General features: G+C 39.2%; 1 protein-coding gene across 2 annotated transcripts in view; it reads right to left on the bottom strand.

Annotated features, from left to right (window-relative positions):
* Positions 1–1,911: 1,911 nt before the first annotated feature.
* The window catches only part of igsf9a (immunoglobulin superfamily, member 9a), a 56,395-nt gene continuing 41,490 nt past the window's right edge, over positions 1,912–16,816 (bottom strand). The window contains exons 16-22 of one of the 2 annotated variants that reach the window (XM_037547560.1): positions 16,054–16,138; positions 15,542–15,706; positions 15,322–15,358; positions 12,807–14,978; positions 10,863–11,044; positions 10,472–10,637; positions 1,912–8,345 (exon numbers count right to left, since the gene is read on the bottom strand). In XM_037547560.1, coding sequence (XP_037403457.1) covers positions 10,498–10,637; positions 10,863–11,044; positions 12,807–14,978; positions 15,322–15,358; positions 15,542–15,706; positions 16,054–16,138 — 2,781 coding nt within the window. In that variant the 3' untranslated portion in view covers positions 1,912–8,345; positions 10,472–10,497. The remainder of the gene's footprint in view (positions 8,346–10,471; positions 10,638–10,862; positions 11,045–12,806; positions 14,979–15,321; positions 15,359–15,541; positions 15,707–16,053; positions 16,139–16,816) is intronic. The other variant, XM_037547558.1, reaches the window with a different exon arrangement.

Raw genomic sequence — 16,816 nt, 5'->3', positions numbered from 1 at the left:
CAATCAAATTTATCTTCAATACGTGAGACCAATTTTATAAGAAAAAACATCTGTCTTTCACGAGCTTAAAGAAACATGGAATGTTTTAAAAGCTTTAAATGTCTGTGTTTAATCTAGAATATTCTATCCCTCAAACACTGTAGCATTTACTTTTGAGTGCCAACAAATTTCCTGCTGCTGTTAGACTCATAACAGTGCGTTATGTGCATTGATGATGTCAGTGATGTCAACGCTTCAGCTCACCACTTATTTAGCACTCAGCACTAATGCTAACATCCTACTACCCAAAACTTTCCTACTGTAGAAAAACAGAAATATGCAATTAAGTTTCCTTTTACTTTTAAAGGCTGTAATTAAAGCAAGGTCCCACAGAAGAGGTTAGCAACATGTTTATTTTCACATTTTTAGCCATTTAGCTCATTTGCCTCCCATTCATTAAAGACTCACTATTAGGTGCTCTCTGGCCTTTTGCAGTCATGTTATTAGTACTATTATTAAATGCTGCAGTTACATTCCTAACAGTGAATTATGTACATTCATGATGCTAGCTAGTGTGAACTGCTTTAGCCAGTTTGCTAATCAGCTCACCACCTAATCAGCACTCAGTAGCAAGAGCACCCTACTGCCTTAAATCTTCCTATTGTCAAAAAAGTATTGTCAAAAAATGTTTCCTTTTATTTTCAATAAAATCCATATTTCTCCTCTTTTTGGAAAAAAAAAGTTTATCTTTTTGGCCATTAGCTCAATTGACTCCCATATATTGAAGAGGATTGAGAGGAGCCAGCTGAGGTGGTTCGGGCATCTGATCCAGATGCCCCCTGGACGCCTCCCGGTGGGGGTGTTCCAGGCACGGCCTACCAGGACAAGACCCCGGGGCCGTCCTAGGACCAGCTGGAGGGATTATGTCTCCAAGTTGGCCTTGGGGTCCCCGGGAATGAGCTGGAGGAGGTTGCAGGGGACAGGGTCATCTGGGATTCTCTGCTCTCCCAACTGCTACCGCGACCCTGTCTGGACTAGCGGTCAACGATGATGGATGGATGGATGGATATTGAAGACTCCGTCTGCACCCTCCAGCCTTTTGCAGTCATGTTTTTAATATAATGGGAGAAACGGGAAGTGGCCAGGCTCCAGATTTTGGCTACTGATCAAATCAGGTGAAAGAAGTTCCCATTTGTAGAAAACTACAGCTCAATTTGCACTTAATTTTAGCATCACACGAAGGCCTGTCCCATGTCTGAGCCATACCTCAGTTTGACAAGACTACTTTTGCTGCCATTCCTTCCTGGCATTCAAGTGTGATTCAAAAATTAGTCAAAATTAATCTGGTACACTGCACTATACCAATAGCACACTAGCCCTGCCTGTCTCATTAGCATACGGGAGAAAGAAAAGCATAAATAAATAAATGGAAAAATAAATAAACAATTTATTTATGCATTTATGCATTTTTATCATGTTTACTGTTTACTTATTAATTTTTGTTGTTTATACTGCACATATCCTTTTTTATTTATTTACACTTTTATGCATTTATTTTTCATATTTTTCCTCCATAACTTACGGTTGGTTTTTCAAATGAATTAGTGCTTAGGCACATCCAGTCTCAGTTCACTGTGGAAAGTGTCAGTCAACCGTGTACAGTCATATGGGCTTATTACTGTAACCTTCCTTGTAGAGGTTTTGGCTTTTTTTTTTTTTTTTTAATTTATGAAGGTACAGCACATCCTAGTGGATGAAGGAGCTCTCAGTTTGTAGATTGCTTCCGTTAAGAGTGGCTAATGAGTCACTCCTGGATCTGGAGTGTAACCGCCTGGCATTAAGGCATTTAAAGGAAATGACACTTCAGTTTCAATTGCACAGCACTGAAAAATCTATGGAATATAACTTAAAATTTATGTTCAATACCTTTAATATATAAAGTCTTCATACAGCAATTAAAATTCACAACATGACACAAAAGAGAAGCACAAGTTAAATCCAAAAGCAGTAGGTTTGGTTTCAAATAAAACAAAAGATGAACATAAAAACAGTTTAAAAAAAGGAAACTGAAACAACTGCTACACGTATGTACACATGTGCCTAAGACTTATGCAACATAGTTATGTAATAGAAATAAGAGAGTAAATACAGAGAAATATGGGTAACACTTTACACTGTGGGGCAGTGCTCAAAAGGCTGCATGACACCTACGTAAACCCTTCTTGGCAACTGACATAAAACATAAAAGTTTAATTTTACTGTTTATAAGTTCATAAATACACTATGTGGCTTAAAGTATGTGGACACCTCTCCTCATTATTGAGTTCAGAGGTTTCAGCCACTGCTAACAGGAGGATAAAATCAAGCACAAAACCATGCAATCTCCATAGACTGAAGGTTCTTCAACTTTTTGATAGTTGGTAGTAGTAGTAGTAGTTCATAGCAGTATCAGCACAAGAACTGTGGATCAGGAGCTTCATGAAATAAATTCTGATGGATGGCCAGCTGCACATAAGCCTAAGATCACTATGCGCAATGCCAAGTGTCGGCTGGACTGATGTAAAGAATGCAGCAACTGGACTCTGGAGCAGTAGAAATGTGTTTTCTGGAGTGACGAATCACACTTCGTTATCTGGCAGTCTGATGGATGAAGCTAAGTTTGGCAGATGCCAGGCAAACACTACATACGGGAATGCACTGTGTCAACTATAAAGTTCCAGAAGAGTGGAGTCAGTTATAGCCACAAGGGGGGGGCGGGGGGTTTGGAATAGGATATCCAACAAGCTCAAATAGGTGTTATGGTCAGGTGTCCACATACTTTTGGCCATATACTGCATGCAATTAAGCCACTGTGATTCAGACTAAGCTCCAGTATCTGTTATAACGTTATCTGTTGTTATGTGATTTCACCCCAAAACAAGTCTGAAAACAAATTTTACATCAACTTGATACCAAAGTTTACAAAAGCAGGCTTTATGATTTTAGATGATTCTTATTGGAATAACCTTATAGCTGTTCATGTATGTTTATGTCAGTTGTGGTGAGTCTAGGTAGGGTCAGGTAAACCTAATGAACACAGCAAGTGTTACTGAAATCTGCTTTGCACTTTTTGGCAAAGAAAACACACCATCACACAAATTTCACATCATATACATAATGGTACAGAAATATCATCTGCAAAAAACTATACTCTCTATAAACTTGATTGTATAGCAGACAGTTTCTCTAAAAATAGTAGGGCTATGCTCTTCTTTCTTATATGCCAATTACTTTGGTCATACTAGAGTATAAAGCATATTTTATAGTATATGCATTTCAGATAAAAATAAATCGATACAGATATGAATTCCATTTTAGCATTTCAAAATAGAACAATGAAAAAGCAATTTTGGGCTGAGCTCACATCTGGCCTGCATCATCACCTCTCCCAACCCCAATTCTGTCATTCAGTCAGTATACAGATAGACAGGACATGGCATTGCACAGGACATTAAAATGACCACCTTTCTCAACGATTTGGACAGCTCACTGCACAGTGCGGCCCAAAGCACCCAAAGTAGCCAACTTTGACAGTATGGCTCAGCAACCTGCTGTTAACTAGACATGTCCTGGACCTGCCGTGATCGCCTTAAGACGCTTCTTATCAATCACAAACACATGATGAGCGAATCACGCTGGTTTATTTGCAGCTGTCAGGTCTACCTAAAAAGGCAGTATATTCAGGAAAGTGCTTTTTAAGAGTTTTTCAATTTCAAAGGAAGTCAGCAGGGATTCTCCCTAATTTTGCACAGTCCGCTGCTTCCTGAGCAAAAAAAATTGAAACAAGCAGTGTAAACCTATTAGTATGCATGCAACTCAGGATTGACAGTAGCTGCCCAAAAAAGCTAGAAGAAACCATAATACCTAATTAACCCCCCTGATTTAACTGCATATTTTCATTATTTCCTGCAGTTTGCCTGCTGAAATCTGAAGAAGTGTATCATGTATCTGATTTTCCAGAACAATTGGACGTCGTCTACAATACCTGAGTCAATGAAGCAGGTAATCAAACTCATTTTACACATAATTTCTCATTACATGGCCCTCAGTTATCGTCTGCCGGCGCCTCTCATTAAAGCAGGAAAACAGGATCTTGTTAAGCTGAGCAACAATACTGAGGAACATCAGACGTTTTCAAAACAAACACACCCCGCAAGCTGTGAACAAAAAGGTGCACCCAATTCAACATATCAGGTAGCTGCCAAAAGAACAAAGACAAGTCAATGAAAGTGATGAAAGTGGAAACAAACACAAACAAAGAAAAGTAGTTCAGGTGCAGAATCTTTCAGAATAGGAATAACAGGGCTTAAGTGGTTTATCTCCCTTTTCCTGATGCTGCACAGGATGAGATAAGACTGTCAGATATGAAACAGGACAGTGGAGAGAGGACGTCTGTTATCTGGTCTTCAGCTGGCCTACTGATGCTCTGCCCACAAATTCATTCTTTAGCTGTAGCTGGGTTTAACAAGCTTTACAGATCCTAAAAATCTCATTCAGCCAAATGAGAAACTGTCAGACACATCTTAGTTTCTGTCAAGATGTGGGGTGTCAGAAGTTTTGTATGCATGTTAGAATAGATCGTTTTTTAAGCTTACCTTATCAGAATGTGTCTTCTTATATTTAAAAAATGTCAAATATAACTTTCTATATTTTCTCAATACAAATCACAACATTTCTTTGGTAACACTTCACTTGAAGGGTGTCTACATAACACATTCAACATTCATAGCATCTTATATAAACACTTCAACATTCAACATTTCAAATCAACATTTTTTAAGCAGACATGTTTATATGCCATTAATATGGACTACTATGTCATTTTACTGAATGCCTTTTTCAAAATAAAAGTTTTTTTTAATTATATAATTTTCAATAAAACACCTCATTTCTGGTCAACCAAAAAAACAATGCTTGGTTAAGTACTTTCACACTCAGCTTCTTTTTATGTTTTTTTTAAGCATTTGTTGACTTGCATGTTCGTTTATTATATGGACAGTAAATTACTCATAAATATGTTATGAACAATCGTTTGACTAAATCTCAGTGTGATGGTGACACTCAATTTTACAGGGTGATGATGTTCATCCATTCCCTGTAGATGCTGTAGATGTAGACTACTTTGTATTGTAATCTCAAGATCTACATAACATGAATTTCAGTCTGGCTAGCTTCCATCACTTTTGAGGTAAAGACAAAACAGAATTTATTAATACTTGGCATAGCAGTGCAACATTTAGACTCAAAGAGAAGTGAATCAAACAGGATAACCAAGGCACAATTATACTTGTGCCTTTTTTAATACCATAAGCCAGGAAGAAAATCACTAACAGTGCTAGCATTGAACCCCAAGAGAGTTAAATATAGGTTAATTAACACATAGAAGATATTGAGTTAAACTGAGAAAGAATAAAATTGCAAAAGACAAATGATTAAGAAGAAACAAATCATTAAAAAGAAGTTGAAAGTATAAGCAAACTGTGTCTAGGTGTCAAAGCACTTAATGACTAAAAGGGTGAAGCAAGGTCATTTTGTTTTGGCTGTCCATAAATGAGGCATTTCACTAAAAATATATTTAGTTTTCCAAATAAAAATGAAGACGTTTATTTTAAAAAATGTCTATCAGTAAAATAACATAGTAGTCCAGTGAATGTGTTACGTAGACACACTTCAATTGAAGTGTTACCTTTTTTAGCCTTGATAACTGATTATAAGTATCATCAAATTGCCCACCCCCACATTAGCATAGTGGCAAATTTCCAATCTGACTACAACGTCGCAGGCCATTTTGAACTGGCAACTCAACGCTATGTAGTAAATGTGAACTCAAACCCAAATTCATTAGATCAAACAGCATTTTTGTCAACATTCTCTAAAGCTTGTCCAACTTGCAACAATTGCTTTGAAAGAAAACATGGGCAGAGCTTGAATAAGCAAATTATGTATTTCTCTACACATTTAAACCAGCTAAAGCAAAAAGTTGCAAGCCAGATTTAAGTACTGGAGTGACAGTGGTTTCCAAAAAACACTGCTATTACCTCAATAAACTCTGAAATGCCGTGGGCAGCTGTGGCACTGGTTTGCTAACTCATTCTTGGGGCTTTGATGGCATTTCCTCACCCTGGAGCAAATTTGCCAGTCCTGTTTTAATTGTAACATCCCACTATCTGTTATTGACTCCAGTGAAAGATCTCATTAAGGCCATCTGTTTCTACTAGGCTTTCTCTTCAGCACTAATGAAGAAGTCACTGGCGTCACTATTGCCTAAGCTTATATCAAAGTATCAACGGCAGGTATAAAAAGCATGTAAATGTCTGCCGTATCTCTAGCTCACTGAGGCCGCAGCCACAGAGTTCAGATGAGTGTGCTCCTATGAAAATTGGCCTGACATTTAATGCTTTGTTCCAGATCCAGTGTCATTATAAAAGAATTATGCCTTTGGCAGACTATGTGCTTTCAGATTGGCTCCAAATAAATTGGTGTAATTCGCTGCTCTTATAGGATCAACTGTGCAGAGACCTCAGGCCACCTTAAAAATCTATTTTGGGACTGATTTACCAAAATACAGCTTAAGCATATAGCAAGTCAGGGTATACACTAGGGCTGCACGATATACTGTTTGTTGGTCATTATCACGATAATGAACTTTGCAATACTGATATCACAGTGGGTTGGAATATGCAAATTAGGCTAGTGACCAATCACAGTGGGTGTTCTGATGAATTTAGGCGTTGATATAATCCAACATAAGTCAATTTATTAGTTTGTGATTAAACATTAAACGACAAACCTAAACTCCTGAATAGAACCCATGAAAATATCACTGGGCTTTATATAAACAATGTTTTAGGGTTGTTTTTTTTCTATTTTATAAAAAAGCAGCCTTCTATGAACATATATGGCCTAGCTTGGGGTTAGCTTGAAGTTCATGTGTAGAATTTAAGTAAAAATCTATATAACATTGATAGATCTCTGCTTTTCAGCTTTGATGGTGATAGTTTAATCCCTGCAATATCCCTTTATCAATGGCTGTAGCATTACTGGCTAAAATTAAATGGAGATGAGGAGTTCAGTCCATTAACTAGATGGACAGGAGTCAAGAGTCAGAGCTGTGCATCATTCAGTCAGTTACTGGAACAAGTTGTGCTCTTGTGCCCTCATGCGTACAATTAAAAACAATCCTCAAGTTAAATAAACCCACTTATTCAAATATCAATCATGTATCAGAAATTAAATTAACTTATAAAATCAGAAGCACTGGTCAAACATTCATGTAACTGTCAGCTAACAGTAAATCATTTAATTATTAACATCGCTACTAACAGCAATCGCAACGCCAGCATTCTGTCCATATCGTGCGGTCCTAGAAAATGCTTACAAGAGCCTGACAGGATCAGTACAAGCAAGGTGTAGAGAAGTTTCCTCTGTAACGAACTCCTGTCTTTGATTCACTCCAATCTCCTTCATGTGAACTTTTTTGGGAAGGGCAATTACTCCCCGGTGTGATTGCTGTCCTCTGATGTGCTAATGGACTTTCCATTAAGGCACTTTTATGCTATACAATCTGCTAACTCATACAGTCTGTGGCACCAATCACCACACATGTCCTGTCATGCCATTCTCAGAGGGAATCTGTCAGAAGGAAGGCTTTCATCATATGCATTTACCTCATGATAGACTGCTTCTCTAATCTTAACCCAGACAGTGAGGTTGGATCAAGTGAGACACCTATGGCTATCCCGTTCAAGCCTCAAACTTCCAGGTGAATGGACAGCTGCAGTTGAATTTGGGAAAGAGGCAGCGTGTCTCAAATATGAGTCAGCCACAGATGGTTCAAGTGAGTTTTGATGAGATGGGAATAACTTCCTTGTTCCATGTGAAGTGGGCACAATCAACCATTCATCTCTCAATCTATCAGATTCAGGATAAATGACTCTGGATCCAGATGTCAGCGTGGGCAGCTGGATTTGTCAAAAAAAAAATCCAGCAATGCAACCATCGTATATCAGCATTACAAAGCAGTCACTGATCTCAGCAAGCAGTCAGCTTACTGTTTACGATGACGGGGGGGTCTCTGCTAAAGCATTCTCCTTGATATGCCACCAGACTCTCAACACGAGTGCTTTGAACACTGAGAGGCCGTACAAACAGCCAAAATCCTGCTGAACGTCATGCAGCGTGAAAGTCTCTTCAGCTACAGAAAGGAAGACATGCTTTCTGGGTCTGCAAGTAAAAGAGTCCATCGACTTCCAGTAATGTTCAGTCCACTGGGGCGTGTGAGGACTACAGCAGTGCTCCCCAGGCTTCTGTTTCTGCTTGAGAAGATACTGTAAAGCAAAAAACAAACAAAAAAAAACCTGTAATGCTGTAATCACATTAGAATACACATTAACTTCAAACGTCCTTTTCCTTTAGATGCTAAGTATACTCACGTATGCTACCAGTCAAAAGTTTGGGCACACTTCATATATCATTATTTATATATGCAGTACCTTTTTGATCCAAACATATGCTTGAATTAGGTCTGCCTAAAGTGTGGCCCATATGGAGGTTTAATTGGACCTGTCTGAAAGTTACTCACGCTGTGCCCCTCCTTCACCCGATGAGAGAACAATGTTCTAAACTATACATAACTTGTTAATTCTTACTTAGCAAGAAATTGATTTTCTTAAAGCATTTTAGTAAGAAAATATAGTGTGACAAACCTGATCTGAAACATTCATACCTTTTTTGTCTGGATTTATATTATATTATATTATATTATATTATATTATATTATATTATATTATATTATATTATATTATATTACTGTACAAAATGGTTTTACATATCTCTTGCATTATTTCATATACACACACACACACACACACACATATATATATATATATATATATATATATATATATATATATATATATATATATATATATATATATATGTTTCAGTTCAGTTCCTTGGCCAAGTCCTTTCTGTGTGGAGTTTGCATGTTCTCCCTGTGTCTTCCGAGTCTGGAAGTTTTCTCCCACAGTCCAAAGACTTGCAGCAGGGCCAAGTGGAGATTTATAAATTATCCCTAGTTGTGCGTGTCTGTGTGTCTGCCTGGGATGGACTCGCAACCTATCCAGGGTGTTTCCTGCCCTCAGCCCAGTGATCACTGGGATAAGCTCTAGTAGGAGTCAAGAAGATAAGGGTGTATGTATATATATTATATTACTGTACAAAACGGTTTTAGGCACCACTGGATTTATATTATATCATATTTCATTAAAATATTTTAAAAGAATTATACCTAACCACCTTTCATTTAGTTCAATCAAAACAGCCATTAAGTATTTTTTTCTGAGAATGTTTCTAATAAGATTAGATAGAAAATAATCTAACTGCATAGGGAAAGAAAAGTCAAAGTAAAGTAAGTGTGTTTCCGAAACTGCCATTTAAGCAGTGATTTAAAGCTACACAGAAAATAAGATTCAGAACAACTGTGCAAGATCTGGTTGAGACCACAACATCAGATAAACAGCACTTAATGCGTTCATCTTTGAGAGAGAGGAGAAAATCAAGCTGCTTCAGATCTAAAAAAAAAAACTCAGGTGTTTCTGTTCATCTTTCCACTGTGAGAAGAAAACTCAGTGTTATGGAATGTGCAGCTGTCAAGAAGCCTCACAGAGAAAAGGACACAGACAAAAAAGAACATTTGCAAAACAAAGAATCTGCTGGTGTTCTCAGAACAATGGACTGACAACCCCAGAGTCCAGACCTCAACATCACTGAATGTGTTTGGGATTACTTGGATCATGAAAACATTTTTGGAGGTGTAAAAAAAAAAACACAAAATATTAATTCAGAATTTATTTTATATTCTGATTTATATATTGTTGAGGCTTCTGTGTAATTCTCTAGTTTACATGCATATATATATATATATATATATATATATATATATATATATATATATATATATATATATATCTCGCTGCTGTCAAAACCTCACAGGAGAACAAAAAAACATACATACATTTAATGGAAGTCAATGGAACCAGAATTTATTTCCAAGTCATTTTAGGCCACTGATTTTGATCCATATATATATATATATATATATATATATATATATATATGTATATATATGTATGTATGTATGTATATATATATTGTTCAAGCTACTGTAAAAGCTTTCCAGGTATTTCTCAATAAAGCTGCTTGAGCGAACACCAAGAGTAAGTAAAGCAGCATCAAAGTAAAGTTGGGCTACTTTAAAGAATCTAAAATCGAGTTAGTCTTAGGTTGTTAAATGCTTTTCTTTGCTCATTGGATAACTCCACATGTGTTAATTCATAATTCTTCATTATTGTTCTAAAATAAAGAGAAGTCCTTTCATAAGATGTACCCAAACTTTTGGCTGGTGCCAAAAGTCAGTCATATTGCATGTCATCTGCAAAGATAAGCAGCGTACATTTTAAATGTCCTTACTGTGGAAGCTCAGAATAACACTGCATCCGGCTCTGGGTCTGGGTAACACGTGGAGCCATGCAGGATGTCCTGTGCCAGGGCAGTCTCTTCACAGCTGGGGACAACACTCACTGGCACAGAACCCGCCAAACTGACTGAGGGGAAAAGACCTTGAGTTCATGCAAGACAAATGAAACAGAAAATGAGTTGGAAAGAACCTAAAAAGAGTTTTTCCCTGCAAAAGGTGACAGATAATAAGCATCAGACAGATTGAAAAGGGATTATGAGTTTACGCTGCCACTGTTTCTATGCGATTATTTAATTTCCCTGTGGGTCTACGGTCTTACTGGAAGAAGATCTTTCAAGCATTGTCTGAATCACCAATTTCCTCCCACCTTTCTTCTCATCTTTGAAGCCCGGCCTGCTGTCGTCCACGGCATGACTCCTCTGCCTTTCCTCGCTCCGGATCTTTCTTTCCAGGCCGTCTGTGCTGACTGAAGCTTTCGGGTCCGCAGGGTGCATGGAGACATAGTGAGAATCCCACTCATAGTTTTCATCCACGGAGGCTCTCCTGGGACTGGAGACGTGTACAGAGAGAAAATGCTGAGAGTCCAGGGACAGAAGGTGCACATGCAGTATTAAAAGGCATTGTGTTTAATTAATGACGAGGCACACATCCTGAAAGCCAACCTTTAACAAGGAAATGCTGTGGAGCTCATCTGAAGAGGTCACGAATTTCAAATATTACACTATTAAACTTTAAGCAATGTATTTTGAGGATATTTTGCTTCTAGCTGTATGTTTAACTGAATATTCTGAAACAAAACAAAAAAGAAAGAATGTAACCCCTCTGTACTGATATACTGGTACACACTACATCAGTGGAAATCAGCCACAGAGCCCTGACCCATACAGTTTTGCACTTTATCTTCTCTCCACCTAACTTTATTCAGTTTATAAGGGGTTTAATTATTCATTTGTGTGGAAGCTGAGGACTAAGCTGAGCTTAAAATGCCTACATTCTATCATTTTTATGTCATATTCCCAGAACTTTGCTATACACTGTCTCTTGACCGATTCAATGTCAATGGACTGCTGTCAGTTTAGCCATGAATTCTTTAAAGGATACTGTCATGGAAAACCAGAACCATTTTTTGTCCTATGTAGACATTGTTAAGTTTCAAAATGTACAGTTCCAGTTCCAGAATTTTATATTTCATATGGTCTGTAAATGTAAGCTAAGCCAAATTTAATAACCTCATGGTTTTGATGTCACAACCATGAGCACATTTACATATGACAGCCCATTGAGGCAATGCTGCAAAATGATTTCTCGGCAAGTAAAATGGTCTTGAATCTAATCAAAATATCCTATGTTTCATATTTTGAGATGTTTATAAAACACTCAAATATGTTTTAACTTATGTCTAGACGTCTTAAAATTATGCAATTCTATCTAGTAAAAAGTGGTCCTTTTCCACTGGCTGATATATTTTGTGCTTTAAAAGGCCCTTATCCCACATTTTGTCCACTTAAGATGTTTGTTTGTTTTTATGTACCAGAAATGATCAGAATTCATTTTTCTGAGCCCTGTTCTGTTTGGATGCTCTGTATTATGCCCCATTAAAGCACTTAAAGCTGAAACAATCTTTAAAACTTTGATATAAATGGATGGGGATAAACATCTGTAGGCTGAATAGATGGATACAGATGGTAAAGTTGGTTCATGTGACATCAAAGAAAGAAGTAATTCACAACAGGCTGTTTTTGGAGCATAGTTTCACTATATGTACTTTACACACTAGGTGAACGTGAATGGTATTTTTTGAAACTTTACTAACATTTACATACTACTTTCAGTCTCTTTTATGAAAAACAATGAGAAATTCACTTTTAATGATATGGAGCATTTAAGCATTTTGCTTTGAAATTAGCAAAAATATCTACATTAGTTCCAGAAATAAGACTAATTATTTTTCAATAGAATAAGACAAACTTACCAAAAAACATCTAGAAATAAGTTAAACACTCTATATTATTCCTACAACAATCATCAAATGAGAAATATTGGTTATTTTGAGTAGATTTAAGATGATTTCACATTTTTTTGTGGTGCAGGCTGAATGGGCAGTCACCATGAGAGCTAATTTAGGCTGCTTTTGCAGCTTATTTTCAATTTCTATACTGTATGGTTTGGGAAGTGAACTGCACATTGTGAAACCTTAACAATTAATATGTAGTACATCAAACTGTGTTTTGGTTTCTATACCATGGTTCTCTAAAAAACATTCATGAATAAACAGATAAAAAGTAAAGCAAAAGAGAGTTTCAGCTCTTACCATTCCTTTAAAGTCTGCTTGTGCGAGGCTGTGTCATCTCTGTCACTCTCCTCTGTGGTCTCAGGGGAGCTCATAAGAGGGGGGCTGAGAGATAGGGACTGCCTGCTGCTGGGATGATCCAGGCTCCCCCTGCCGCTGCTCTGGCTAGCATAGCTCCTGCAGCTCCCTTCAGGTTCCGGCATGTCCCGGTACCCTCGGATCTCCACATCCACCTCTGGCCCATCTTCCTCCTCCTGTTCGTCATGTCTCTGGCTCATTTGGTCTAGTGAGGAGTGGCAGTGGGACCAGCTGGAGCCCTCTAGTGGCAAGGTGGTTGGACTGTGATGCATGGAGTCTAGGTGCTGGTGGGGGTCCAAGGTAGAGACACCGAGGGAGTTAGAGGCAGGCTGAGGATGGGAGTCTTGTTGCTCAATTTTTGAAGGCACCTGTGAATCAGTTTTCTTGTTGGGAATGAAATGGTGCTTCTGTAGCTCTGAACTAGGACGACACGTAAAAGGAGAGGAGCTCAGTGAGTCGATCCAGGCATCGGGGGTCAAGAACTGCTCCTTGTACAATTTGGAGTCCAAACTAGGGGTACTCTTGTGGTGATTCTCATGCTGGGAACCCACGCTAAGACTTTTGTGGAGAGTCTGCCTTTGGGAAGGCAAGGTTCTGCTTGACTGATCACTCAGCTTCCCCAGATCCCTCCTTAAGCCTCTTCGAATAGTTTTGTAGCCTGAATCATTTTCCATCTGACTCTCTCTTTCTAGCTGATATAAACTAGGTCTTTGATAATCTAGTGTATCACAAATGCAGTCTATCATGGACCTTGTGAGTGGAGTCTGCTCTTCTGGCTCATCCACAGACATCTCCACATAATCACCAGCATGGCCAGCCTGCCCTCTGATCCTCTCCTGCTGCTTATCTAATGAGTTACTCACACTGGGGACAATACGGTGTTCATTGTGACTGTAGGTCCCTGGAATCTTCAGGCTGCCCTCCGCAGTGTAATGAGCTCTTTCCAGTGTGGGATAAAAGAGTTCACCCTCAACACATACAGGGGCACCTTCAATCATGGTTCGTCTCCGCCTCCGGTCATTAGTATGGGACTTCTGATGCTCCCCTCGTTCCAGACTTCTGGATCTCCGGTGAACTGATATCAAATGAGAGTCCTCCAAGCACTCACCAGCTCTGCCATGGCCACTCTGTACCAAGTCACTAGTAGACATCATAGGAGTAGCCTCCCACGGAATACAGGAAGAAGCTCTTATTCCTAGACTATTGGTGTCATTGGAAAGACAGTGACCTCTGCTGGACAACTGTTTACTATGCAAGGATCCCATTCCCCTACCTTTCCACAATGTCCCCTCCATGACCTCGGGGGCCTTCTTTTGTTTAACCCTGAGTGACCCCCCTTTCTTGCTATAGTGGACGACAGTGTCCTGACTGAGACAGTACTTGCGCAGCTCACGTTCCAGTTCCTCTCTCTCTTGGGCCAATTTTAGGCAGCGGTTCAGATTGCCCTGTTCCCTTTCGTGCTCCATCTGCAAAACTAGGGTACTGGCAGTCGAACGCGTGCTGCCCCGTTTCAGGGACATATTGTCCAACTGTGGGCATAGCACAGAACCACTGCTTTCTGAGAAAAGGCTTGACTGGTCTGGAGCCCTGTTTGCAAATTCCTCTTCTTGAGAACAGCAGCCACGCAGGGAAAGGTGTTTGGCCATTGCTTGCACTCTACCAGATGGAAAGATGTCAGATCCACAAGCTGGCATGTCCACTGACAGGACGAAAGGAGGATGACGTCTCTCATCCCTATACGATCGTATTGACTGAGATTTGCGAATCACGGCATCCTCAGCTCTGACCAATGACTGGGCAAGTTCTTGCCTTGGTTTCATGTGTCCAGCAGGAGCTGAAGTGCTAATTTCTTCAAAAGGTTCGACCACAAAGCGGCCATCTGGGCCACGGTGAATGAACTCCACACTGGAGATCGGGGACTTGTGAAGATGACTCTCAGGTAGGGAGTGGGAGGGAGGGTGGGCACAGGGCAGAAGCTGCTGTCTCTGGCCAGGGTAGTCACTGTGGCTGAACTTGCTATAAGAGGAGTGGTCTGAAGAGGAGGAGGAGCTGGAGATGGGGCGAGATGGAAGGAGTTTCAAGGCGCTGTCAGGGCTGCCAGGAGCCAAGCCAGCTCTAAAAGAGACAGGAAGTGCGGACCAAGGGATTAAAGCATGAATCACTCACTGAAATAAGTATGAACATTACCCTCTGTGATTCCTGCAGTTAGTTTTGGCTTATGTCAGCTTAATGATGTATACACTTTTATACTTCTTTGATTTTCACATGTGGTATCAATTAAACATTTGGAATCCACACAGAATTCTCAGCATTTTCAGTAGTTTAATTAAAAACACTACGCATTTTCATTTTACTACAGAAAATCCCAAACTGTCCAGCAACTTTCACAGAGAGTACCTTTACCATGTGGGCAAGAGGAAATGAGCTGAATTATGACATATTGATGAAGTACACTTACTTCACAGATGGGCTTTTATGCAAAGCAGGAGGAATGTCTGAAATGAAGGAAGGCATGAGACAATGCAAATGAATGAGGTAAAATGATGCTAATTGGGGAGATGATCATTTTTCTTTTTCGGCACAGAGTACTAAGTGCCTCTCATTGAGATGGGTAGACCACACCTCAGTCTGTAAGACGTTTTTATTGCTGAGAATGTATCAAAGCGCAGTCTCTTTACCCTCCATCCTCTTTCTGCGTCGCTGGCGTCTCCTGTGGCCAATCACACATACCGTGGCTAAAGCCAACAGGAGTGCGAGGCATAGGAATCCCATTCCGCCCATTAATCCAGCCAGGAGTGGCTGGGGAACAAACTCCAGGAGGCGAGAACTAGTCGGACCCAAGCCTGTAACATCAAAGGAGTCTTGTCTACATTTCCTTTCAAATAGGTTCCTCCCTTAAAGAAGCTTAACAAGTAAATGCTGCATATACAATTATTATAATATATTATAATAATTTATAATATAATATATATTATATATATATTATAAGGCACTAAAACACATGACAATGTAACTGTACTGTATTTTTTATGTATCTTCATGTGCAATGACTTTTCCTTGCATGTGCAAATTTTTCCTTGCATGCTAAGGTGACAAAACCTAAAGTGGCTACAGCTCAGAATTGCGCAATAAACAAAAACAATACAATCCATGGATGATTAATAATCTGAGTCCATCTCATCTTACTGACCCACAGTGGACACGTTGATGGACCGACTGGGCAAGCTCAGCTGCTCCCCACGGCGAGATAGAAGTCTTAGCTCATAGTTAGAGTTCTACAGACAGAGAGAGAAAGAGCAGGGCAATGGAGTTGCATCTATCAGGTCAAGATAACTGTCAAGCTACTGAATTGTAAATACTGAGGTAGGAAACTCTAATTGACCTTGATCCGCCCACAATGAGCCATGATCTACCAGACGCTTTCACAACTACTCTTGTGGAGGTGGACAAGCTTTACTGAGCGTTGCCAACAATTCCATTCACTCTAATGAGAAACTGTAGCCCACAGCTCAGTTTTTATGAGTTTTTTTCAAAATGTATACATGTAAACTGTGCATGATTTAATTAGCTTCTACTTTATAGCCTTCAATAGGTTGTCTACAACAAAACTGAGTTGTCATCTGCATTAGGGTAAGGGTCAGAATTTAAAGGCTTAGGTTAGGTTTAGGTTTTGATTTGAGGTTAAGGTTAGGTTCAGGGCTAGGGTCAGGTTAGTGAAAACTAGGGAGAATAGATATTTAAGAGATATTTAGCTAAATTTAAATTAAATGCTAAGTAAGCATCTACAATGAGCAATTCAAATGAAATGTTACCTTAATTTACAGTATTCCGCTGAGGTTTGTCCACAACAGACATTCCCCATAGTTGGATGTTGGCTTGAGAATGGGGAGGAATTCAAAGTTTTTCTCTGCCATATGTCAGATATTCAGGTCCCCTTTTCAGCACATTGCACA

This window comes from Pygocentrus nattereri, chromosome 18, assembly GCF_015220715.1.
Source record: "Pygocentrus nattereri isolate fPygNat1 chromosome 18, fPygNat1.pri, whole genome shotgun sequence".
Taxonomy (NCBI): Eukaryota; Metazoa; Chordata; class Actinopteri; order Characiformes; family Serrasalmidae; genus Pygocentrus; species Pygocentrus nattereri.
This window is presented reverse-complemented; position numbering and strand designations above follow the sequence as displayed.